General features: G+C 41.4%; 1 protein-coding gene across 2 annotated transcripts in view; it reads right to left on the minus strand.

Annotated features, from left to right (window-relative positions):
• The window catches only part of Anxa3 (annexin A3), a 75911-nt gene that overhangs the window by 40414 nt on the left and 8567 nt on the right, over window positions 1–26930 (minus strand). For both annotated transcript variants that reach the window (XM_045144749.1, XM_045144748.1), the window contains exons 2-4: window positions 24251–24324; window positions 5209–5296; window positions 1603–1697 (exon numbers count right to left, since the gene is read on the minus strand). In XM_045144749.1, the coding sequence (XP_045000684.1) occupies window positions 1603–1697; window positions 5209–5296; window positions 24251–24265 (198 nt within the window). In that variant the 5' untranslated portion in view covers window positions 24266–24324. The remainder of the gene's footprint in view (window positions 1–1602; window positions 1698–5208; window positions 5297–24250; window positions 24325–26930) is intronic.

Raw genomic sequence — 26930 nt, forward strand, 5'->3', positions numbered from 1 at the left:
AGTATAAATGTTTAGATTTATATGTGAATTGAAGTAAAAGTAAGTAGTAGAGGCCAGCAAGCTAGAAAGAGACTATAAGGGAGGGAGGAGAGGGGAGGACTTCAGGAGGTAGTATTGTATATATGTAAGTAGGTGAACAAATTATTGAGGGTGAAATAGGCTAAGTGAGGTCAGGGGAAGGGACTGAGTAAAGAAGTATGGGAGAAGAGTTAATCAAAATTTAAGATGTTCTGAATAAGCCATATGGAAATGTACTTCTTTGAATAATGGGGCATCCAGAAGCCATAGATTGTTCCTAGAAAAATTTCAGTGCCAGGGATGGGATACCTTCCAATGAGTTGTTGGCCAGGGAGGTCCCTGATGCTCCTAAAACATTATAGGCCACTTCCAAGGCTCTTGGTTTCCCACCAGAACTAGATGGTAAGACCCTATTGCTAAAGACTCCACATGCTTAGACAGCAGGTCACTGAGAAATCAAGCTGGAACTGGGCTGAAATCTTCTCCCTATAAAACAGCTGATAGAAAGCTGGCAAAAGCTATGCTGCATGTAGTCAATGAGAGAGAGAGGTCATGAATGCTGGTAAACAGCAATGGATATTACAAGCCTTATGATTGGCCAGCCAGGCCAAATGTCCAACTGGTGCAATACTGGCATGTCTGTTATGGGGAAAACCAATCTCTCTCTAAATGGATTGGATGCCTGCTTCATGGGAGAGAAAATATACCTCATACTCAAAACCTAGTCAAAAGCCTGTGGCAGGGAAGTCATGAGCTCTATGGTAGTGACACCTGCTGTTGTCTGGCTAAAGGCATATATTATGCCCACCACACTTCCCTATAAGCACTCTTCTAAATGTTTATACACATATATTAATGCTACTCTCACTTTTGGATAGAGAAGCTTCTCTTTTCAGATAGCAGTTACCACTGGTGTGACTCAAAAGTCACCGTAGTACTGAAAAATGACAGTGAAGTGTACAACACTGAGACATCTCTATCACACCCTCCAAAGCTCAGGGTCCATTGCAGAAGAGGTGGTAGAAACAATGGGACTGCTTACAAATGGGCTCTTCCCAACAAAATGGCCTGGATATCCAGGACCTCACAGTGCCTGGCACTACCTACACAAGATCTTTACAAGGGGAGGAAAAGAGGTTGACATCAAAATAAAAGAGAGGCTAATTAAGTAGGGGAGGGAATATGAAGGAAGGTGGATTTGTGAAGGGGAAAGTGGGGGTATATATGGAATTATCATGGTTTATTGTCTATCATATGGAAGCTGTCAATAAAAAAGCGAAAAGCCGGGCGTGGTGGCGCACGCCTTTAATCCCAGCACTCGGGAGGCAGAGGTAGGAGGATCGCTGTGAGTTCGAGGCCACCCTGAGACTACATAGTTAATTCCAGGTCAGCCTGAGCTAGAGTGAGACTCTACCTTGAAAAACAAAACAAAACAAAACAAAACAAAACAAAAAAAGTGAAAAAATTCCTGGTTCTTGGTTAATGTACAAAGCAGCTTCTATCACACTTGACCTGAAACCAAACAGCTGGGGTCACAGTCATGTGAAAAGCCCCATGGTGCAATGACATGTTACCAAATTGTACCTGTTCATAAGCTGCTTGATATTCCCTGACGATCAGCTGTCGCTGTGCATTAGATCTCTCAGTGAGAATGCGAATGAGTGTTTTCTCGTCGGTTCCTAAGTGAAGCAAAACTGTTTTATTCATCATCAACCTACATATCTGTCTTAAAGAAAAAAATAGTGATCAGTGGTCTGAAATAAATGCAGACGTTAATGCATTTTAATGCTTAGCTTTTTGCCTCTCACCAGGTGGAATCTTTATGTGCCTGGCTTTTGAATAAGGAAGTAATTTTAGTTGTATAGTTTTGGAAAACATAAACACTGTTAGTCACTGTTTACTCCTTTCAATGTCATGCAGAGGGAGGAGCACAAAGAACTTTCTGCTTCACTCTTAGGAGCTTCAATAATAGTCATCATTTTTTAGCTTTCACCCTATGCTTGACATCCACATCATTTTTCCTTTAGACATCAAGAACTGACATGTAGGGGCTGGGGATATGGCTTGGCAGTTAAGGCACTTGCCTGCAAAGCCAAAGGACCCAGGTTTGACTCCCCAGTACCCACGTAAGCCAGATGCACAAGGTGGTGCATGTATCTGGAGTTCATTTGCAGGGGCTGGAGGCAATGGTATGCCCATTCTCTCTTTCTCTCTCTCTCTCTCTGCCTTTCTCTCTCTCTCAAATAGATAAATAAATAATTTTTTTTAAGAAAGAAATGACATTGGTTGAGAACCTACCAATATACTAAGTACTTTTTCTTCTTATAATAATTGATAGTCACAAGGGACTTAGGACAAGGCTGTTGTGTGGGTAAAGACACTAATACTCAGAGGGCTTATCTCTCTGGTCAATGTCTTGCAGCTTCTTAGTGCTTCAGCAAGAATTTAGATACAATCTCTGACCCACAAACATATATTTTGTTGTGATTTGACTATGAAATGTCCCCATAGGCACATGCATTGAATGCCTGGTCCGCAGCTGGTGGTGCTCTTTTGGGAAGCTGCAGTAATTTTATGAGGCGGGATGTTGTAGTCACCAACATGTTGCTGGCACAAAGCTTATGGGAGGAAAGGGTTTATTTTGGCATATAGACTTGAGGGGTAGCTCCGTCAGGGCAGGGGAAGACGTGGCATGAGCAGAGGCGGGGTATCACCTCCTGGCCAGTATCAGGTGGACAACAGCAGCAGGAGAATGGGCCAAACACTTGCCAGGGTGAGCTGACCATATTCATATTCACACACATACACCCCACAAATAAACAAAATTATCAATATCTTACTTAAGTAAATTAAATATTTTTCACAAATATTTAGTTCATAGAGTTTAATAATCACAGTAAGAAAAAAATTTCAAAACCTTGGGGAGAAGTGCAGGACAGTATCTTTATGACTTGTTAAAAAGGTATAGGAAGCATAAATCCTAGAGATAAAGCTTCAGGTATTTAAAAAAAAAATTATTTATTTATTTATTTGAGAGTGACAGAGACAAAGAGGCAGAGAAAGAGAGAGAGAGACAGAGAGAATGGGCACACCAGGGCCTCCAGCTACTGCAAATGAACTCCAGATGTGTGCATCCCCTTGTGCATCTGGCTAACATGGGTCCTGAGGAATCAAGCCTCGAACCAGGGTCCTTAGGCTTCACAGGCAAACACTTAACCACTAAGCCATCTCTCCAGCCCACCAAATATTTTTTATTACGCTTCCTACTTAGCTCCTTGAAGATGGAGCCCTGCTGGAAGAGGTGTGTCACTGAGGATGGATCTTGAGACCAGCCCTAATGTGTGTCCAGGGCCAACACAAGCTCTAGCAGTTTTCTCTCTGGTATGGCTGATGAAGTGAGCCAGCTTCTTCCACCATGATGAAGCTTTCTCTGAGAACTGTAAGCCTGAAACAAACCCTTTCCACCCAGTAGCTGCTTTCGGTCAGGTGCTTTGTCCCAGTAATGAGAAGGTAACTACAACAGTTGGTTTTGCTAAAATTTAAAATTTGATAAAAATAATAGTTGTTTATGCCCAATTTTAAAAGAAAATCATAGACTCGGAGAAGATATTTCCATGGTTTGAAATTTTTAAAATGATTTATATTCAGAAATCAGTAAATAAACAACAAATTATCAAAAACTCTCTTGCCAATCATGAAGACAAGAAAATTGAAAAAGGATAAAACATACAAGAAGGAATGTGGCAAATAGGAAGCCAGTGAGCAAGCGTGGATGCTTAATTGAATCAGAAATTAGGGACACAGAGAAGAGAGGGAAAACATCCATACAATTTTAGACCCAGTCAATTGGAAAAACTGAACAGCATCACGATAGCAAGTGTTAATGAGAAAATGGGATTTGGAGCAACAGAAAGCCTCATACTAATTTTTATATTTATTTTGAAGAGCAGTTTGGCAAAATTTCTCATTAATTTGAAAATTAGCATCCTCTTCTACACAAAAATCATAATTCTTGTCATATCCTAGAGAAATGCAAGCAAATGTGCACAATGAAATACAAACAGAAACATTCATTTCAGTGCTTTATACTGCAATAGAAAAGAATTATAAGCAATGTAAACGTTTATCAATATTCCCATTTTATGATATAATATGCAATTGACTACTGTGCAGTTAAATTTAATGAACTAGCATTAAACATATCAACATGGATAAATCTCAGAAACATTATGTTAAAAGATAAAGCCAAATGGCAGAAGAATGTAGAGTATATTTCAGTTTCTGCTGGTTGAGACCATGCCAGCAATCCGTATGTACATAGGAACTAGAGTATTAAAGGCACATGGGAAATGGCTCAACAGTTAAAGCACTTGTCTGGGTTCCCCAGGGCCCACGTAAACTACCGTGGTACATGCATCTGCAGTTCCTCTGCAGCCAATGGAGACTCTGGAGCATCCATTCTCTCTGTCTCTTCTGGCTAACAAATACTAAATAAAAAATAATTTTTAAAAAGGCACTTGGGCAGAAACTCTAATTTAGGAAGGTGTGTTTCTCTAGGCAATAAGGCAGAAATGAAATCTAGGAAGAATGGACAGAAACTGTACTTGTAATAATTCGTTGTTATGATGATCATGACTTGATAGGAGCAGTGGTGATGGCAGCTTCCATTAAAGAAAAATGGCAAATGTCTGTTTTCATAAAGCTGGGTGCAGAGAACATAAAATGTCCCCCATAGCCTCAACTGTTTGTAATGAAGCTTCCTATTAGTCCCCAGCTGTGGGAGCCTTTGGAAGGTAGAGCCTTGCTGGAGGAGGTGTATTGCTAGGGATGGTCATTGAGGTTTATGAGTTCAGCACTCTTGCTCTTGCTGCTGTTCCTCCCTGTTTCAGATGCGTAAAGATGGGACTCAGTTGTCATGCTTTCTCCACCCTGATGAAAACTTCTCCTGGAAACAATAAACCTGAAACAAACCCTTTCCTCCCCTAGGCTGCTCCTGATTCAGTGTTTGGCCCCAGTAATGAGAAGGTAACTGCTGCACGGGGTTCCCTATGATTTTCCTCATTATTTCACACTTTTAACAAACTTCTGACAGTTTCTCTATATAAGACAACTTGGGCAAGCTGACACAGGGCTCGTACAGGTTACTGACCTATTGTAACATTAGGAAAGGAAGGTCAAAATGTCACTCACCAATTCCTCTGATGGCCTTGCGAATGGCTTCAGCATCCACAGATGGGCTAAAGCCAGGGTAATCTCTTATGGTTCCTCGAGATCCAACCTGGGAGAACACAATTGAGAATCCCATGGGATCAAAAATGACATCTTTATTCATATTGTGGAAGCATATTCTTTTTTTCTACTAAATGTTCGCCTCATGTGTCATCATCAAAACTGTTACTGAAAAGTGCTTATGCTTTATAAGTTCTCCACCTCTGGAGGCTCAATGTATGACTAAATAATTACTCTTTGTCAATGTCAGAGACTGAACATAGCCACAGGCAGTGTGATTAGAGGGCCACTATCAGATGCGTGTTACACTGACATACCACTCACAGTTCTGGGAAGATTCCAGTGGCTTAGCACTACTATATTAAGTACCTGGAGTGAATGCTTTTAATATTATTTATGGCATACAATAGAGCATAGTGCTGGCATTTGGACTATGTATTTGCCTGTATCTCATGAAGAAAGCCACTTATTTACACATGCAATGATACAAGCTAAGACACTTGAATCTTTCACATACCTTCTCACACACAAAACACTAGAATGATGGAAACTGGAATGGGCAATGGAGATGACTGTTTTACTATGAGTCTTATATGACTAAAAGGATGGCTTACGTCTATGCATATCCCTATATGTATACAGAAAATATGGTGGACCTAAAATTTTCCTACTGTGGAGGTTTGATTCAGGTGTCCCCATAAACTTATGTGGGCTGAATGCGAGGTTCCCAGCTCATGGAGATTTGGGAATTAACGCCTCCTGGAGGGAGTGTATTGTTGGGGGTGGGCTGATGGGTGTTATAGCCAGTTTCCCCAAGCCAGTGTCTGGCACACTCTCATGTTGCTATGGTCTACCTTATGTTGGCCAGGGGGTGATGTCCATCCTCTGCTCATGCCATTGTTTTCCCCTGCCATCATGGAGCTTCCCCCTCGAGCCTATAAGCCAAAATAAGCCCTTTTCCCACAAGTTGCTTTTGGTTGGGTGATTTCTACCAGCAATGCAAACCTGACTGCAACAGTAAAGTGGTACCCAGAGTGGGGTCAATTGCTGCTAGATACCTGATTGTGTGGTTTTGGCCTTTTGGAGCTGATTTTCAAGAGGAATGTGGAGGGATTTGAGAACCTGGCCTAGGGGACATATTGCAGTACTGTAAGTACAGCTTGATGGACTATTTTGGTTAAGTTCAGACCTGAATGCAGTGAGAACTACTGTGAGGATTGGCTTATGAAAAGGAACAATTCTTGGACTGGGCTAGAGGTGGTTTGTATGAGAGGCTTGCTGGTATACCTGTGTCCTGAGAACTTGGGCAAGGTTGCTTTATATAGAAATGGACTGATATGGGCTAGAGAGATGGCCTAGCAGTTAAGCACTTGCCTATGAAGCCTAAGGACCCCAGTTCGAGGCTCGATTCCCCAGGACCCACGTTAGCCGGATGCACAAGGGGGCGCATGCGTCTGGAGTTCATTTGCAGTGGCTGGAGGCCCTGGCGCACCCATTCTCTCTCCCTATCTGTGTCCTTCTTTCTCTTTCTGTCTCTTCTCTCTCTGCCATTATCAAATAAATAAATAAAAATGAATAAAAAAAATTTAGAAATGGACTGATGTGAGCAGAGGGATATGGCACAGAAAAAAAAAAAAAAAGAAATCTTTGGGTGAACTGCTACCTGTTCAGCTGCAATTGAGAGATTGCAATCTTTGACACTGGGCCAGCTGACCTGCAGTGGGGCAACAGGAGGAATGTAGACTCTTTTGAACAGCTCTGCGTGCTCAAGGAGTGTCCTGTTCTTCAAAGTCTGCTTTATTCCCCGAACCCCTAGATTAACAAATTGGCACCCCACCTGGTATTATGGAGTATAAGAATGCAGGAAGGAGAGGGTCATTGAATTTGCAACACAGTCTTGGACTGTGGAAATGGCCATGGGCAGCGTGAAGGAGGTCTGCTAGATGCCTGCATGGAAAGCTGATGGAGCCGTGAAGATGAGCCATGGGTTGCAGTGGTGACCCAGTGGAGATGCTGGAACCACAAGACAGCTGCTAAGCTGCTGGCACAGATGAAGCTTTCCAGGACTGTGAGAAGCCTAGCTGGAGGGGTGGAATTGGAACTCCAGAGATTTGTTGCTCGTTAGAATTATTGGACTTGGAGACTTGTGACTGGCTAGAGTTGTTGGACTTCGAGTTATAGAGTTTGGTGTTTGCCCTGTTTAAATCATGTATTGCTTGAGTATTTCTTTGCTATGTCCAATGCCATCTTTTGCACTGTGAATGTGTATTCTGTGCCATTATGGGTTTTTTGAGGTTATTTCTTGGCATGATGGCTCAGTTAAAAGACCTTGGATTATGGGGATGTATGAACATCATTGTAATTGATAAAATCTATGGGGACTTTTAAAGTTGGATGAATGCATTGCATTTTACATCGTGTATGGTTATCAGTTTGTAGGGGTTGGGGCGGAATGTGGTGGTTTGATTCAGGTATTGTGCATAAACTTACATGCTCTGAATGCTAGGTTCCCAGCTGATGGAAATTTAGGAAGTAATGCCTCCTGGAGGGAGTGTGTTGATGGGGGCAGCCTTATGGGTGTTATAGCCAGCTTCCCCATGCTAGTATTTGGCACACTCTCCTGTTGCTATTGTCTACCTTATGCTGGCCAGGGGGTGATGTCCACCCTCTGCTCATGACATCGTTTTCCTTGCCATTATGGAGCTTCCCCTTGAGGCTGTAAGCCAAAATAAACCCTTTTTTTCCCAAAAGCTGCTCTTGGTCTGGTGATTTCTGCCAGCAATGAGAACCTGACTGCCACACATACTTCCCTGCTGTTTCAGACATGGTTCAAGAGTCTCCCCTCCTTACATGCAAGCAACACAACATGTACCACATAAGCCGGAGGGTCTTCGAGGTCTCTCTTTTCCTTTTTGTAACAAATTACAAATATATAACATTACTTCTCTAGAGAAATGGATGGTTTCAATGCTGGTGACTCAGATTATTTGCTTTAAAATTTCTGCATAAAAAACAAGAAGAAAGCTGAAATCCCCAGCATCCCTTTGTTGTTAAGAGACAACCCCAGGCTCTTTAATGTATTTCATACAGAAGCAATTGTGGTTTGCAGATTTCAAGATGTTTTAATTAATGCTGACCACTGTCCTTGGTGAGCACTACTCTGAAAGATTCATAAATGAATACGCTATTAGGGTTGTCTGCTCTTTTGCTTTGCTTAATAGAAGTGCAATTGTTCCCGATAAATTCCCTTCTGAAAACTCCACTGACATCATAAATCTTCAGAAATAGCATGGAAATTAAAACAAGAAAAGCCATACTACTAATTGCGAGCACATAAATTAGAAACATGATAGTAAACTTGGAAAACTCATACCACCAAATAATAAAATATTCCAAAACTGTCTAAGAGACTACATGAGAGACATAAATATATTCAGAACAGTCAAAGTAAGTATTTATATGCTACATTCTAATCCCTTGAATAAAAAATTCTATATTTAAAGTTGTAACATTGAACATTTTCTTTTTAAACAGAATTTTCCTACATTCTTAATAAATAATAGTGACTCTATTATCTTGAATTAATATGGCTTCATTTAATTTCATTTATAGTGTTTAACATTTTCATGAATAGACAATCTAATCACATTAGAGTGGAGGATCACTGTTCTAGCAGAGTAGAAATGATAGTTTGCTAAGTTAATAAGCCCAATAGAATAATTTGTTTCAATATTGTTAAACATCATTTAAAGTACGCCAAGTAAACAATTTTAAATCTAAAAAATTATAACAAGTTAGAAACTAGTTGTGAGTGTGCCAGACCTAAAGACAATTGAAGTGATCTAATCAGTCATTTTAGCATAATCTTCAGAGAAGTTCTTTCTTCAAGGCTTAATTTTTGTTTTTGAGGTAGTGTCTCATTCTAGCCCAGGCTGACCTGGATTTCACTATGGAGTCTCAGGGTGGCCTTGAACTCATAGCAATCCTCCTACCTCTGCCTCTCGAGTGCTGGGATTAAAGGCATGTGCCACCATGCCTGCTTAAGGCTTAATTTTTTTAAAATAAAATTGAAGAACCAATTGACCTTATTTCAGTTCAATACATCAATGAGCTGTTGTGCTTCCCTTCTGTGTCCACCTCCTTCAGAAGAGAAGGAACGCCCAGCGTTCCCCCAGGAGTGACTTACAGGGCAGTGACACAAGAGTTTGATCTCAGATAGTCTGATACTGGCTGGCCTCACGGGCTGAACTCGGACTGGAGAAATGCACAGCTGAAAGGAGAGCTTGTCTTGTATAGGGAAGGTACAATTTGTTTACTGCCAAAGTTACAGGCAAAGAGTTCAAGTAGTGCACGACTAACTAAAGAATCTGAAGAAAGTACATCTGGGGATTGTTTATAAAGGGTAGAAGGAGTTTACAAAGGAAAAAAAACCCTACAAACATATATCATATGCACATATGTGTATACACTCATGCATAATGCCTTGAAAGATGCCATAAAAATTTCATTTTTATTTATTTTGCAGTGCAAGGGATCAAACCCCGGGTTTCATTTATGACAGGAAAGTGTTTTACTCCTGATCTCAAGCTTCCACCCAGAGTGGGAATTCTGAAGTGAAATTCCAGTGATATGTTGATATGTTGAAAACTGCTTTAGGGGCTCCAATGAACCGTATTACAGAGTTGACTCCATATACGTGGTGGTCCAGATCATTCTGCAAGTTTATAATGATTTGCTGAAACTCTTTTCCTGTGTGTGTATGCACATGTGATGTATTTGCATGTGCATATGTATGTTTGTATGTGTGCATATGCATGCACTTTTTTTTTTACACATGAGGATATGGATGTTAGAGATTAATGCCTGGTCTCTTATTTCATCTCTCTCCTCATTCCTCATGCATACCTGGCAGTGAACAAAGTACTTTATAAACACTTAAATTTTACAACTGCCTTAATGAGATGCATATAGCTATTTCCATTTAAAAATGGAAGAACTCAACCTCTGAGAGATTATTTGCTAAAACAGAACTCTGATAATAAGGACAGTGCCTGAGTGACCCACCTCCTTATGACTGGAATGGTCTGTGCTTCCGTCACTTTCCTGGTTTGTGGGCTATAGAGTGCTTAGAGGTTCTCAAAGGGGGTTCCTGGATCAGCACCATGGATATAACCTGGAACTGAATAGAAATGCAAACACCCAGGCCACATCTGATTTATACATATATGGGTCTAGCACTCAGACTCTGTTTTAAACAAGACCCCTCGCCCCACCATGTGATTTTAATGAGAATCCAAGTTGCAGAACCACCATTTCATTTCACTTTGGGTTGCCTAGAAAACCAAAGCAAATAATCAGCAAACAAGTCCTGAATTCTTTCCTGGGTGTGGAAGATGAAGAATGTACTGATGATATCATTGATTCAGGAATGTTGGCATTTTAGAGCCAAACAAAGCTGCTTGCCTGTCTGATTCACTAGTCTTAGTGCCCTGCTGTGTCAACCACTAGCTAATTCTTAGCTGGGTTTATGTCTAGTGACCTGAGCACCTAACAGAAGGCCAGTGCTAATGTAGGCCATCACACAAACACTTGGCTAAATCTGTGTTTGGTCAGATTTTTATCTATGTTCCTTACACACTTACACTTGCTTCCTTTTTCCCCAACTTGACTTTCAAATGCCCTCAAAAGAAAAATGGTGCTGAAATCAGGTGGAAAATAAAGCAAAGAATAAAGGAAGGAAATAACAGGCTGTCTTTATAGTAAGAATAATTGCTGTTATTATCATGTGGCAAGAACTGTGCTAAGTGCATTTTCTGCAATAGCTCATTTAATCCCCATTAGACACACTTAGTAAGGTAGAGACAGTAAATGCTATCCACAGAAGATGGAGGTGATGGTTAAGAGACTCAGTCAAGTTCACACAGTCAGTGAGTAGCCCATTGCATAGGTCTCTACTCCTTACTAGTCCAGGCAGAATCTCATTTGAATCTTCCTTATGCAATATAATTTTCCTTAACCACCTAACTGTATCCTATGGAGGTCAGTCACAGAATACAGTGCCCTGAAGCCATTGATATTGCCAATATGGCCCAGGGGAGCTGTCTGTTACTACTTGCAGAGGTCAATCTGTCTTTGCCTCACTCAGTATTGTGGGTCTCTATTTCTTCATGGAGCAGGTTCACAAGAAGTTGAACATTTATATTCACAGGACTGAATAAAAGAGAAACACAAGGTGCCAACTCTGGTGACACAAATCATATTTAAAGCCAATGCTCCAGACCAAGAACAGCAGCAACCGCCAGTGCATGCTGAGGTGAGGCAAGGCCCATCCCTCACCACTTCATAAAACCCTGGAAAAGCTGAATCTGAAAACTGAGCCCCGGGGAGGACTCTGCGACTCAGGGCTTCTTAAAGAGCCGGGAAGAAATAATTACTCTCGCCTCAATGTCAAGACGCTGCTGGGTCATGAAGTTTTATGCTTTGAGGAAAAAAATGTATGGATTACAGAAATAAAGCAAACCAAGTTAGAAATTGTTATACTTATTGTTTGGTTCTGAACATGGTCTTTATAACCAAAGGAAGTGTCCTTTAAGAGGCCCCAAAGTGGGGGCAGAGAGATTGCTCAGTGGATAAGGAGTTTGTTGTGCAAGCATGATGACCAGAGTTCAGATCCCCAGCATCTAAGATAAAGTCACACACAACTGTGAGTCTGTAATCCCAACGCGCCTCTGGTAAGATATGAGGTGGAGACATTAGAACCTTGAAAGTGTGTGGGCCACTTAGTCTGGCAGATGCAGTGGTAATGAACAAGAAACCCTGCCTCAAACCAGATGGAAGGTGAGGAGTGACACCCTAAGTTGTCCGTTGATCTTCATTTCATGTGTGCTGTGTGATACACACACACACACACACACACACACACACTCTAGGAGAGAGAGAGGTTAAATTTTTTAAAGATGTCCTCAAATGAAATGCAGTCAAGTAAGCATGGCATATGTCCAACTGTGTCCTCTCTATGCCAACTAACCAGCCACCAAAGAATGAACTTGCTTGCATGCATGGTTATTCTAGATATAAACAGTTGAGCCAATGTCATGGCTCAATGAAGTGGGCTCCTAACACCAGTCACGTTGAGTGGTGTAGTGGACACCACTCAACATGACTGGTGTCTATAAGAAGACGGCCCTATGAAGACAGTTAGACAGGGAAAACGTTATGACAATGAAGGCAGCAGCTAGTTATACACCTGCCAATCAAGGAACACCACAGTTTGCCAACATGAGGGACCAGAAGCCTTCCTCCCCCAAATATGAAGGATTTAGTGAGCTGAGGGCAGGAGGAAATGAATACCTGATCTTTTTTGTTATCATTCTTTGCTTCTCCCAGTCAGCGCTTAAAATGGATCCCATAGATGATACACTATATGTCTATTGTTGGTCTTTCCTAATGAAATGTAGGCTCCAGGCTGCTTAAAAAGAAACTCAGAAATCCTTTTATTTAACCACTGGTTGAAATACTGTGCCAATGAACCTTTAAGGCTCATAAATCTTTAGGACAAAGTCCTTAAACTGGGAAAAGATGAGCAAAGTGTTCATCTGGTATATTCTCTTTCTCGGATGTATCATCACAGACAAATTTGGCACAGATGTTTAGAAACAAATGAATAAAAAATGTTACTTGCCTGGGCCTTGCTTCTTTTAATTCTCAAATGATACTACCAGACTGTTCCATGGCATATGTCAAAATTCTACAAATGCATTCTTCACCTTTTATAACCCTGTTCACATGGGGCTTGGGGCTGGCAACACTATTTAAACAGGCCTCTGGGATGCAGTGAGGTGGGTTTTTTTTTTTTTTTGATAGGTTATGTTTTATTTTCTTATTTTGGGGTTTTTTCTTTTTTAATATCTTATTTATTTACTTATTTTACAGAGAAAGAAGGAGGGAGGGAGGGAGAGAGACAGAGAGAGGGAGGGAGAGAATGGGCATGCCAGGGCCTCCAGCCACTGCAAACAAACTCTAGACATGTGTGCTCCCTTGTGCATCTCACTAACATGGGTCCTGGAGAATCGAACCTGGGTTCTTTGGTTTTGTAGGCAAACGTCTTAACAGCTAAGCTATTCCTCCAGCCATTAAAAAAAAAAAAAAAAAAAAAAATTGAGAGAAAAAGAGAGCAAGAGAGAAAAAGAAAATAGACATACCAGAACCTTTAGTCACTGCAAATGCATGTGCCACCTTGTGCATCTGACTTACATGGGTCTTGGGGACTAGAACCTGAGTCCATTGGCCTTGTAGGCAAGAGCATTAACCACTAATCCATCTCTCCAGCTCTTGTGCTACTTCTTTTTTTAAATTTGGTCCTTCTATGCTTTTTATTTCTATTTATTTATTTGATAGCAACAGAGAGAGAGAAAGAGGCAGAATGAGAGAATGGGTGTGCCAGGGCCTCCAGCCACTGCAGACGCACTCCAGACATGTGCTCCTGCTTGTGCATCTGGCTAATGTGGGTCCTGGGGAATCGAACCTGGGTCCTGCAGCTTTGCAGGAAAATGCCTTAACCACTGAGCAATCCTTCCAGCCATCTTGTGCTAGTTCTTACAGGTATGGTTTCTTGGCCTAGCTGAGGTTGGGGGACAGTGACAATTTGTGTAAACTGTCTGAGGGTGTCTGGAGTCTGATGTCTCTGGAATTGAGTTTAGAGAGAGAAAGTATCTACTATCATTCTCTGTGCTACTTACCTTCCCATCACTCCAGGAAGTTCCTGAGATAACAGACTTAGAGAAAGGGCTCATTTCCATCATGGTAGAAAGGCAGCATGTCACGGCAGCCATGTGTGGTGATGGAGGGGTGCTAGATCAAGTCTTATAGGATCTGACAGGGAATGAGGACCCTGGAGAAAGGTCTTTCCCCTCAGGCTGGGTTCCATGCTGATGTTTCTTTGCTATACAGAGTGGGGTTCATCTACAGCTCATAGGCCTCAGGTGTGTTTCTGGAGCACTGTCCTTAATTCTTGGCTTTGTTAGATTGTTTTTGTTGGTAGTTTCATACTACAAACTCTCTTTTCTGATGTCCTTTATTTATAAGTCTGCAGTGAGGTTTTTAGCCAGCAAACACAGAGAGGACAATGAAAGGAGCCAAGATCTGATCACAGAGGAAGGAGACAGACATGAATATTCTGCCCCTTTCGCTTGTCCTTTTCTAACTCATGGGAGATCTGTGTTAACCTGATTGTTACAAGACTTTAAAATACTTAGTTTTCTAACTGCCTTGCATTCACCAAATAATAGGCTTTCAAGGGAATGAAATGATATGTTTCCATTCCATGTTTCTAATTTAAAATATTCTCTTTCTGCTTCTGATCTACCATCTACTTTTGATGGCTGCTCATTAGCTCACAAACTGTAGCTTTGTCATGAATAAATACAAAAGAGGGGAACTTCCCTCACAGCTGGGCCTGGATCAGGGAGCGGCAAGAAACAGCTCCTTTATGCTCATTCCATTCATTCCTAGACCACCTCTCTATCTCAGAATGCTCAGCATTATTTTTTTTTCCAGGCTTTAATGTTTTGATTTGAAATCCAGGTCTAACCTGCTTTTCATTACATTCCTGCAGAGGGCCAATGGTCTATGTTCATTAATGCTTCAGGGGACCTAAGGCACATACACCCATGGCAACCTAGAAGTTGCAATCATGTTAAATCATGCCACGAACAAAGCCCCCATTTTGCTTGGCATGTAAAAAGTCAATTTCAAAAAGAAAAATAGTTTTAAAGCCCGATATTCCATTTCCAACATGTGGTAGATGGGAAGGAAAAAACTCGGCATATCCACACTCATAAACACAGTGAAGGAGGAACAGGAGAAAAGTCACTTTCTATAGGAAGTCAACCAGAGACAAATGCCCAAGGAGAACAGGATGCCACCTTGCCTACCCAGGCAGGACTAGAACTCACATATGATCCAGTCTCTTCCAAGATGGCCTCAAACAATACAACCTTGCAGCAACTCCTCATTTCTTCTTCAGTTGGGTTAGCTTCTTGAGTCCCCCAGTCAATCAGGTCTGAGTCTGATGACAAGGCTCATCCTAATTGGATGTTTGATCCATACATGGGCCTGGGATGCCTGTGTAAATTTCTCTTAGTCCCTTTTCATTCTCCTGGCTCCTGACACTCTCCTGGTCCTTGCTTTGGTAAGCTCTGTCCTTTCCCAGCCTGGCTGGAAAGGAGGGAGGATGTCTTCTCATCTGGGCACTCTCCTGGCTTGTACTGGGGTGCTTTCTCGCTTTGTTAAGTGAATGATCTCTCGTTAAGCCCTGAGTCCTTTACCTTCTCCTTGTCCTGTGTGACCCCTTGTGAAGGTGGAGGGGCGCTTGGGGCTTGGCTCTCATGCTTCTCTTTCCTGGGTGTGCACGTGCCTTCTCTGGAGGCTCTCTCCTGAGATTTCCCAGTGAGGGGTGCTCTCTGCCTCCCCCGCCCCCACCTTTCCAGCCAGGCAAGGGGAAGAATTCCCTTCTGGCTTGAGTTGTTTAGCTAGTCTTCCTCCTGGATCATAATTCTACCTAAACTAAACCTCATAATTCATAAAGTACCCTTCTCAGAGGCCCCCACTTTTTAAATTCTTTGCTAATCCAAACAAGAACCCAAAAGCAGGGGGTTCCACAGGCTTGAAATCTCCTGTATCTTTATGGAATTCAGTCTCTCCTTTAAACCCAAAATCCTGCATAAACAGGTGTATCCTGAATGGTCAGAAAGAGCAAAGATATCAGGTAAGCTCATGCACTTAGCTATCCCTGCCCAACTAAGGAATTGGGAGATCAGATAGGGTTCTCAAATGTCCTTGTACCCCAGACCAATACCATCCGCATGGCAGAAAGAATCTGAAAATCATCAACTGCCACAGAATCTTTCATCCAGACACATTGCACCTTCCCTGGCGGCCCAACCACTGGTGTCGTTCCCTGGTTGTGGGAAGAAATGAGACCACCGTGTCCTCATGTCCCCAGGTAAGAATGAAAGGGTCAGGTGAGGAAGGGAAACCGTGATCTCTCACCCCAACACTTTATGCATTGTGTATTCGAGTGCTACTCACATTAGTCCTCACCATATTTCCTCCACTGAGGATCCCCCCCCCACACACACACACCTTTTATCTGGTTCTGGAGATTAAATTCAAACCTTTATGCATGCCAGGTAAGCACTCCACCGCTGTGCTACATCTTCAACACCGAAGATATCTTTTTTATTTATTCTAGAGAATCTATTTGTTTCAATATTTTTTGCCAACTTTTATAACAAAATAATCATTCATTTTCCTCATGATTAAAGACATAATAATCAGAGCTTCTGATTAGAATTAAGATAGCCAGCATCATTTGTGTCAACATAATTTTAATAACAAATAAAAACATTTGATGTTTTAGAAACTCTATACTTTCATCCGGGCGTGGTAGCACACTCCTTTAACCCCAGCACTTTGGAGGCAGAGGTAGGAGGCTCGTCATGAGTTCAAGGCCACCCTGACACTACATAGTGAATTCCAGGTCAGCCTAAACTAGAGCCTAAACCCTACCTCAAAAAGCCAAAAAAAAAAAAAAAAAGGAAAGAAAGTCTATACTTTAATGTGAGTAACAGATGTCACTTGTTTTTGTTTTATTTTTTTTTATTTCCAAGTATTTTATTTATTTGAATGAGAGAAAGAGGCAGGTATAGAGAGAGAACCGGCATGCCAGGGCCTTCAGTCCTACAAATGAACTCCAGACGTATGCACCACCTTATGTATTTGGCTTATGAGGGTCCTAAGGAATCAAACCTAGGTCATTTAGCTTTGCAGGCAAGTGCCTTAACAGCTAAGACATCTCTCCAGCCTATATTATTGTTATTTTTGAGGCAGAGTCTCACTGTAGCTTAGGCTGACCTGGAACTTACTCCCCTAAACTCATGTCCCACGACCTCAGCCATCCAAGTGCTGGGATGAAGGCATGAGTCTAGCTACGTGGGCACTTTAATAGGAAATATATCTAGCTTTCATTCTGGTTCTTGGCAAAGGGTTTCAAAAATCATTTCCTGAGTAGTAAAAGTGTCTTTCTTCTTCTGAGATGACTCATGGCAGGCCCTCTGACACTTTCAGGATAAAAGTTAGTCACAGAAAGACCACATGATTATAGGGCTGGAAGCAGAGGAGGAAACGGGGCTGAATATTGACTTCAATGATGTAGCAAAAGATTAATGAATCTTACATCAACTAAAACTCTGGCCAGAGGCTCAGGGGAACTTTCTAGTTGGTGAAAATATTGCCCAGACTCCACAGGGAAGGAACAAAGCAGCTCCACAGCAAGGGCTGCTCCGACCTGACCCCGTGGATATCCCATGACACCTGACAAATCTGCAGTTCGAATTCTCAGAATCAGGTTAGTGAAATTTGAATTTAGGGGCTCATGGAAACTAAGTTGGTGGCCCATTAGTGAGCAACAGATCAGCACCAGACTTGCGATTGAGGTGAAGCCCGAGTGACCATGAGGATCACAGAGCTCCAAAACCTTTGAGCTCCAAGTGTATCAGCACCAGTCTCCACTGAGTACACTACTTTCTTAAAGACGCAGAGGAGTTAAATAGTACAAATATTGAAAATGTGGGGTCAGGAAGACTGGGGATAAGACTCGGGGAGAACCTTCCAATGGAGACAAGACACTGTTGATCAGAAATAAAATCAAGCTCAGGTACAGTCTGATGCTCCTTTATTACAACAGTTGGAGGGATATGATTCTGCAAGGAATACAATTTCAGTATAGACTATATTAAAATGATAATTGCTGCAACTAAGGTTTACTGAATCAGCCCTCTACTGCCAGCACTGGGAATGTGTTTTAAATGAATGAGTGTAATGTTTATAAGTAACAGGTGATGACTAGCTTACAGATAGAGAAACTGAGGCAGAGAATAAGTAATCTGCTTGAGGTAGTATTAAAGAAGTTGCCTCTTAGTTAACTAGGGAGTTAGGAAAGAGCAAAATGGTGCTGTGACTAGACTCTGCTTTGCTCCCACTGCAAAGTACTTCTGGTCTTCCAGTTCATCTAGGATTTCGGTGAACTTTAAGACACAGTTGGTGGCATTCTGTTCAATGAAGTGAGGTTTTATCCCTTGGTTCCAGAATGGCTCTGCATTGCTTTCTCATTTTATGAACTAGAGTTTAAAATGGGCAGAGGAAAAATGTTTAGTGACTTAGCATGCTAATAACAGTTTGTGTTGATTATAAAGATTATGAGCTAAATTAGAAGAATTCTAGTAGCATACAGAAACTGCATTTATTATTATTTTATGAAAGTAAGTTAGAATTGTCCAAGGAGGAAAGTGCTCAGAATATTTACAGGAGATGTTCAGCACTGGAGAAAGTGCACACAGAAAAAGTTCAGCTATGGGATCTTAATAAGAAGTTATTGTCTACACAATTCTATCTGTGAGGCAAAATATAACAAGAAACTCTGAGTCCAAGCAGTACAAACTGATGAGATATCAGGCTTTTCACAAGAGTAAAGTAGAACAGTTGCCTAAATAGAGATGCTTAAAACTTTATAACAAAGGACTTATGCAATAGAGATTGTTCATTTATCTCAAACAATGACAGAGTTGCAACACCTCTGGATAGAACACAGGGATCTAAGAAATGAGCCATTCCTTCATCTTCAACAGTAATGTTTTGGGATTGCAACAGGAGCCTTCCTCCTTGTTCATGTCATTCTGTCAGCAGCAGAGGGAGTGAGACCCACAGACATAGCCCTTCGCTATGTCTGCAATGGTGTGAATTTTTTTCAGAGACCTCCACGCAGGTGAAGCTGGATGACTGAATGTGCCATAGAAAAGAATTTCAAGGGGCTGAAGGGATGGCTTAGGTCTCCTGCAAGTGGAAGAACCTAGGTTCAATTCCCCAGGATGCATGTAAGCCAGATGTATAAGGTAGCACATGTTTTGGAGTGGCTGAAGGCCCTGATGTACACATTTTTTCTCTCTCTCTCTCAAATAAATAATTTTTTTTTTTTGTTTTGTTTTTTTGAGGTAGGATCTCACTCTGGTCCAGGCTGACCTGGAATTAACTCTGTAGTCTCAGGGTGGCCTTGAACTCACAGCGATCTTCCTACCTCTGCCTCCCGAGTGCTGGGATTAAAGGCGTGCGCCACCACGCCCAGTACAAATAAATAAAATTTTTAAAAAGAGAGAATTTCAGGATGGGCAAGTATGAAGCAGAGTTGAGTTAATTAAGAGTAGATGTTACCACAGTTTTAAGTGTGGACACTAGGGAGAAAGTGGGGCTATGTGAAAGGATAAATCACACCCACATGTGAGCTTCTCAGAGATGCCACTTCAATGTCTTCATGTAGTCATGCATGATAGATTTGGTACCTTCTGAAGTTACTTATCTAGGGCTCCTAGGGTTTTCTTTTTCTTTTTCAGTAAATGACATCATAGGGTGGCTCCTGGAGTGTAGTCAATAGGATCACAGCTGGTAGAGTAAGACTGTAAGTCATAGGGTTACACAAAAGAAATGACGCATGTTTTTGTAGTCTTGTTTGTAAGATTTCTATAAAATTACATCTTTTCAACTAAGAAACGAATTAGGTCATGCTCAAAGGTCATATACACTTAGGCATTAAGCACGGTTCATTGCTATTTAGCATTTGTAATTTGAAATATCTCCACATAAAAGGAATCTAGTCTCTGTATAGACAATCTTCACAACAAATGCTATTAATTGTGCTAGAATTCTTGCCTTTGCTGGTGGGAGTTTTCAATCAGACTTTGGAATGAGGGGCTCTTTTCCCCTCTCAAACCCCTTAACTTCCCTGGTCCTTTTACTCTGCCTCAATTCCAATAAGCTTACAGACCAGTAACCTCAAACTGATCTAGAGACTTGTGGAAATGATTGTGTGTGAGTGTTATTGGGTGGGGATGTGCTTTTGTGTGTAAGAGAGAAAAAGAACAGAGAGAACTGAACTCAGCTATGGCCTGGACACACTGAGACATAAATTCCTTAAATAACAAAGTTCTTAAGCTGTCTCTCAGTGAAATTCTCCAGCAGCCACTCAAGAAAGGTTTGGAACCAGCTTTTCAAAACAGATGAACACAGAAGTCACTGGTCCTGTCAGTAGCCATCTAATGTCATAAACTCAAAATCCCTGGTATAGAGAAGGACAGCCTCGCCCAGTAAGAATTGTGGTGTACAAAGAGGCATGATATCCATTTATGTTTGTCTCAAACTACCCTAACATTTTCCTTCTCACCATACAATTAACTGCTCCTCTCTCCCTCCCTAAAAGTCTCCCTGCTACCAATCAGCCAGGAGGCAGATGTGAGCTCCTTTTCATCACCTGACCTCCTTGTCAGTTGACCTTGAAAACCTTTTCTTTTTGCAAAAACCCAGAGTTAGAGTATCGGTCCCTCTGTGGATGAGGCAGCAAACCCTTGACTCAGAACAGAACTCTGTAATAAGTTACCTGGAAATCTGAACTTTTATTAAATCTTAACCACGTTTAAGTATGCAACTCAGTAACGGTAACAACATTCGTGCTGTTCTAAAGAGATGACGAGAACCTTGTCATTTTGTAGAACTCAAGCACTACCCTGGCTTAACAACAACACCCTTTTCCCTCTCTTGGCCCCTGGCAACTGCAATCCAGTATTCTGCTTCTGTGAATTTGAGTTCTGTACATACCTTATGTAAGAAGACTCATACAACACTTGTCTTTTCACGGCCGACTTATTTCACTCAGCAGAACATGCTCAAGGCTCACCTATTACAGCACAGGGCAAGATTCCCTTCCATTTTATGGCTGAACAGTGCACCATATGTGCACTCTGTTTTTCCACCCACCTGTCCACTGGAACTGGGTTGCTTCCACCGTTTGGCTATTATAAAGTACTGTCAATTTAGTGCTAAGACTCATTTCAGACTTCCAACAAATAGAACTGTGACACATTAAATAGACTGGTGTGGGTAGGGGAAAGAAGTTCTTTGTAACCCATGTTGGCTTCCAATTCACAATGTAGCAGAGAATGACCTTGAACTTCTGATCTTCCAGTTTATATTTTCTAAGTGCTGAGATGACAGGCATGCTCCACCATGTCGGCAAAACTTCCACTGATTCATTCATGCATTCATTCATTCATTACTGGGAACTGAATCTAGGGTTTTGCATATGCTAAGCAAGTGCTACCTCTGAGCTATGTCCCCAGCTAGAGGCTGTTTTAAGTTGCTAAATTTGTAGTAATCTGTTATGGCTGCTTCAGGAAAGTCATACATGGTCTCTCATATGCACCTGGGTTTCTCCCAGCCTTTTAAATGTGTAAGCCAATTCCGTGTCAATCTACTAGCATTTTGGAACTATGCTTCTTTTCACCTGTCTCTGCTAAGGGCAGGGATTTCAGGACTAAAGATTAGCATCATGGCCACTGGTCCAGGAATAACAAGGGTCCAAGCTGATCCTGCATTGCACACATCCCCCTACACTGGCCCTGTGAAGAGCTAGTGACACCTCTTCATGCCACTTGCTCATAAATACATGCTTATGATATAAAAGAACAGAGTTGAGATGGTAGCACTGTGAAAATCATCAATTGTTCATAGTCCCACTGTTCTAGAACATTCTCACATGTTGCAGTCTCTATGTAGATCTCTTTTTCTTTCTTTTGAACAGACTCACTCTGTATATATAAACCTATAACTTTTTTTTTCACCGATTAATACATCTTGGTACATTTTCTAATGTCAGAGTTGACCCTTTTCCCCTTAATGCTTTTTAATGATTGCATGGCCTACAAGTTAAACATAACTACTTTACTCATTTGTTCCCTCTGGAAGGCCATTTATGTTGTATGTATATATTTTTAAAAATATTTTATTTATTTATTTGAGAAAGAGAGAAACATACAGAAATAGGCAAGTACACAAAGAGAGAGAGAATGGCTGCACCAAGGCCTCCAGCCACTGCAAATGAACTCCAGATGCGTGCACCCTCTTGTGCATCTGGCTTATGTGGGTCCTGGGGAATCAAACCTAGGTCCTTTGGCTTTGCAGGCAAGTGCCTTAACTGCTAAGCCATCTCTCCAGCCCTGGATGTATATTTTAATAGTACAAATAAATATACTTAGACCCATACTTTTCCACCTTACACAAGTTTATGATATATAAAAAGCACTAGAATCACTAGAGTAAAGGACATGTCCATTTCATTGATATTGACCTAATAATATCTGAAAGCATACAAATTCATTTTCCCATGGTACAGAGTATGAGATCACCTTTCTTGCCTGCAGATTCATAACACTGGTTTTGCTATTTTTTTTTCTTACTATTACACATTTCTTAAGTAGAAAATGGTTTCACATTGCATTATCTAAATTCCTTTAGTACTTGAGGTATGCTTTTTTCAACTTTATTGGATATTAATCATTCTTTCTACATGCTGTTTATGTTCATTGTAAATTTTCACATCGAGTTCATTTTTTTTAATATTTGTTTATTCAAGTTATTTGCTAAGGAAATGCGTCTTTTGTCTGATAGTCTACAGATGTTTTTCCCTGAAGGTTATCTTCTGGATCTAGCTATGGTAATTTTTTTTCTGTCACCATTATAAATTTATATGTAAAGAGATCAGCGTATTTCTTTTAGGTTTTTGTTTTGAGATCATGGATGTAATTATCCTGCCCCACTCTAAGATTAATGTTTTTTTAAAAATTCACTTACAACTCATATCCTTCATTTCTATATATTACTGATCTAAAATTTATTTTAGTGTAAGAAGGGAAAGGTAATATAGATTTACTTTTCCTACAAACAGAAACTTTTTTTAACTTTATTGAAGAAATAATATTTTTGTCTGATACAAAATGCTATTTTTATTACATAATATCTTTCAAATAATATACTAAATTTATTCGTTTTTTTACTTCTCTGCTATGATGTCATTATTTAACTTTTTTTTTTTCTAACACAGGGTCTCTCAGGCTATCCTCAAACTTGACATCTTTCTGCATCAACCTCCCGAATGCTAGGATTATAGATGCATGGCTTCCCACTGGCTTATAATACACTGTTTTATAAATTATTGTTTTTAGAAATTCTCTTGCTATTTGCCATGTTATTTTTTATTTGAATTCTAAAAATCAACTTTCAAATATTTTTTTCCAGAGAGTTTGTTTCTGTTTTTGTTTGGCTGAAATAAGCTATGTTGTGAATGCTTAATTCTTTTTACACTTATTTTTGTGTGTCTTCATGTATGTCACTTGTGTAGTGTGTTTGTGTGTGTGTTATATGCATATGTCTGTGCTGATGTGCACCCCACACACAAGCAGTTGCCGGAGGGGACCGCCGAGTAGGTGGGTGGTTCCCCTTCATCACTCATCTGTGTTTCCTTGAGGCAGAGTCTCACTCTGAATCTGGAACTTGACATTTTCAGGAGCCCCAGAAAATCTTTGGCTTCTGCTTCCCAAAGAACTGGGGTTCCAAACATGTGTGGCCATACCCACCTGTTTATCAGGGTTCTACAGAATCAAATTCAGGCAATATCAGCCCCTCTTCCATGTGTACTGTGGTAGTTTAAATGGATGTCCCCCAATAGATTCAATTTTATTAAAACTTCTGAGATTTCCAGCTACCTGAGTGGACGAGGTGTCACTGGGCAGATCTTAGGGTCCAGGTCTAAGTTGTGGTGGTGGATTTGCAATTCCAGTCTGAAGATATGCAAAGTGCCTAGTTCCACTTTGAGTTCCTGAAGTGTGCTATGTGGTGTGGCTTTTGTTTTTTTCTCTTTCTGCTTGGATCTGTGGAAGTGGGCCAGCTCCTTCTGCCATTATAGAACTTCCCCTGGATCGAAGCTTCAATAAATATCTCTTCCTCCATAACTGTGTCTAGTCTGGAAGTTCATCTCAGCGAACCGGAGGCTGTCTGCTACATGTAGTAAGCACTCCTACTTGCTGAGCCAACTCCCCAACCCAAGGCCTTTTTCTTTACTTACCCAGATAGATGCCATGATATCCCACCGTTTTTGTTTTTGTTTTTGTTTTTTCCTTAAGCTGAGATCACAGTAACCTGTTGAAAGAAAAATAAATAAGTTCTATAAATCATATTGGGATCAGGACATGATATTCTCAGTCCAACTCTTAATCTTTAATCAATAAAACAGTCAAAGAAAAACATTCTTAAGAATGTATCTCCAACATCAGGAAGCCTATACACTAACTAACCAAGTATTTACTGGGCACTCGCTCAATTCCATGTGTTACCAGAGTTTTAGGGTCAAAGCCTGCACTCTGGAAGTCCTAACAAGCTAGGCTTGGTCATGCATCCCTAATATGCCAACTAAAGAGCTATAATCATGACAGAAGAAAAAGGAGATCTGGCCACTTTGGGGAATAGAACAAAGGGGTCCAGTGAGGCCTTAATCTATCTTCAGGGTACTGACATGATGTTTAGGTCTAAGCGAATGCAAGAGGTATACATAACTAAACAGTCCTGGCCAACGTGCTCCTGTCCATCCTTGATCCATCCTTGTCTGTCCTGCAAGGTGGTCTGACAAGTTGTCAGAATGTGTGATATCTCTTCCTAGGAGCCAAGTTTCCCTTCTGGCTTTTCCTAGCATGAGACTGAGGCAGGCAAGCATAGGCAAGGTAGATATAAATAGAAATAGTATAGCAATCTGGGATACCAACTAGCTTGGGCAGGAAGCAAAACCCTTTCCTAACAATCCATGTAGCAGCATGCTAGGCATCAGAGATCCCCATATGCATCAAGCTGCACGTACCCTCTGCTTCAAACAATAGAATCACTTTCCCTGACCATAGGAGCCTTTGGTTAACTAAAACTCCTTTTGTGGTCAGATTCTATTCAAACATGTTCTAAGGCATATCCGATCAGCAAACACAGGGCTATCCAAGCAAGACTGGTTTTGGAGAGACAGCCAGTAAGGAGAACTATATCCTGTTAGTGAACTTTTATGCCCACGAACAATTGGACATACATAAAATTAAAATCTAATGCATTATGGGAAGGGACATGTGCAAAAGAAAACACTTACATAATTCTTCTGTCAATCAAAACAGACAACCACCTAAACTATGTCCCCTATTAAATGACCCCACCCTTCTCCTAGACCCCATACAAAGAAACCCCAAACAGTAACCCTTGCCCTTAAACAATCTAGCTCAAGGTGCCCACTGCTCCCTTGTAGCGTAACCCCCACCTTGTATGCCTTTGTTTTATTCTCTAATAAAACTTCTTGCTGTTTTGCTGTCTGACATAGGCAGGGCCCTGGGCTTAAGCAAACCTAAGCTGTCTGACACAAAGGTCCCAGGCTAGGGAGAGGTCGCAGAAGCCTGCACCACTGGTCATATCCTGCAGACCAGACCAGCAGGGGTGCTCCTCCCCCATTTGTGGGGGTTGCAGTGAGCCTGGACCCCCCAAACAACATCTTGGACCCCAAGATCAGCAGGAAGCCAAGCCACTCCCTCTCCAAGCACCGGACACCTGGACATTCAGGTAAGACTTAGGCCCATAACCCTGTGACCTTTGGTCATTTGCCTAGGAAACTCCGTATATGGTATCAGCCAACACCTTTGCAAAGCCCATCCCACTGCCATTGCCATTGCCCACGTGCTGGAATGTATGTCCCATATGCTAATTAGGCATCAGCAAGCAACCTTGTACACATCACCTTCGAAACCTCAACTACTTATAAACCCATTTCCCTGACAATAAATCAAGAGCTGTTCATGGAAACTGTCTCCCAAGGATGATTCGCGCATGCTCACCACCAGTTGTGTGGGCGCCTTGGGGGGACCACGGCTGGCCCAAGGACCCAGGAACCCACATTTTGCTATTTCAGATCTTTGAAAAAGACATCAGGATCCTGGAAATACCCAGAAAGAGACCACCAGTAACAATATTTCTGGGGAAACATGAGTTCTGTGTAGTCCATTAATTCAATAATATGATAGCCAAAAGGAGGGGCATAAGTGTTTCTCCTTAAAGTATTTCAGCTCAGTTACAAAGGGACTGTACCAGACCTGTGATGGTTCAGGACTCCACAACCAAAAAGAAAAACATCTTTTCACTTAAAGGGCTTATTGATACACTTTCAGAAAGTCTATTTAAAAAAATTATTTAAAATTCAATGGTGCACATGCCTGTAATCCAAGCACACGGGGCCTGAGGCAGGAGGCTCACCTGGCCTATATCAGGAGACTTCATCAACAATAACAAAAGTAGACACACATCTCTTACTAACTACATCTATTCAGGACACATTGTAATTATGGTGGCAGATGGATGGGGGTGGGGGGGAGGAGAAACAAAGAAAATAGGAAACTGATCCTTCCCACCAAAAAACAACACAAAGAGTTCCTTGCACAGTCAGTGCTTGGGCAGGCGCAGTGGGCTGGAGTGAGTAGGCTGAACTCGTTTCTGGTCCCCTCCCACTGACTTGGTCTGAGTTCCGTGCACAGTCTTATGGAATGAGTAGGCCGGACCTATTTCTAGGCTTCTCCCACCTCCTCCCAGGCCTGAGTTCCTTGCACAGTCAGTGCTTGGGCATGCACTGTGCTCTGGAGGGAATAGGATGGACCCATATCTGGACCCCTCTCACCTCTTCCTAGGTCTGAGTTTCTTGTGAGGTCAGTGCATGGGCAGGCACAGTGGTC

This window comes from Jaculus jaculus, chromosome 2 (assembly GCF_020740685.1).
Source record: "Jaculus jaculus isolate mJacJac1 chromosome 2, mJacJac1.mat.Y.cur, whole genome shotgun sequence".
Taxonomy (NCBI): domain Eukaryota; kingdom Metazoa; phylum Chordata; class Mammalia; order Rodentia; family Dipodidae; genus Jaculus; species Jaculus jaculus.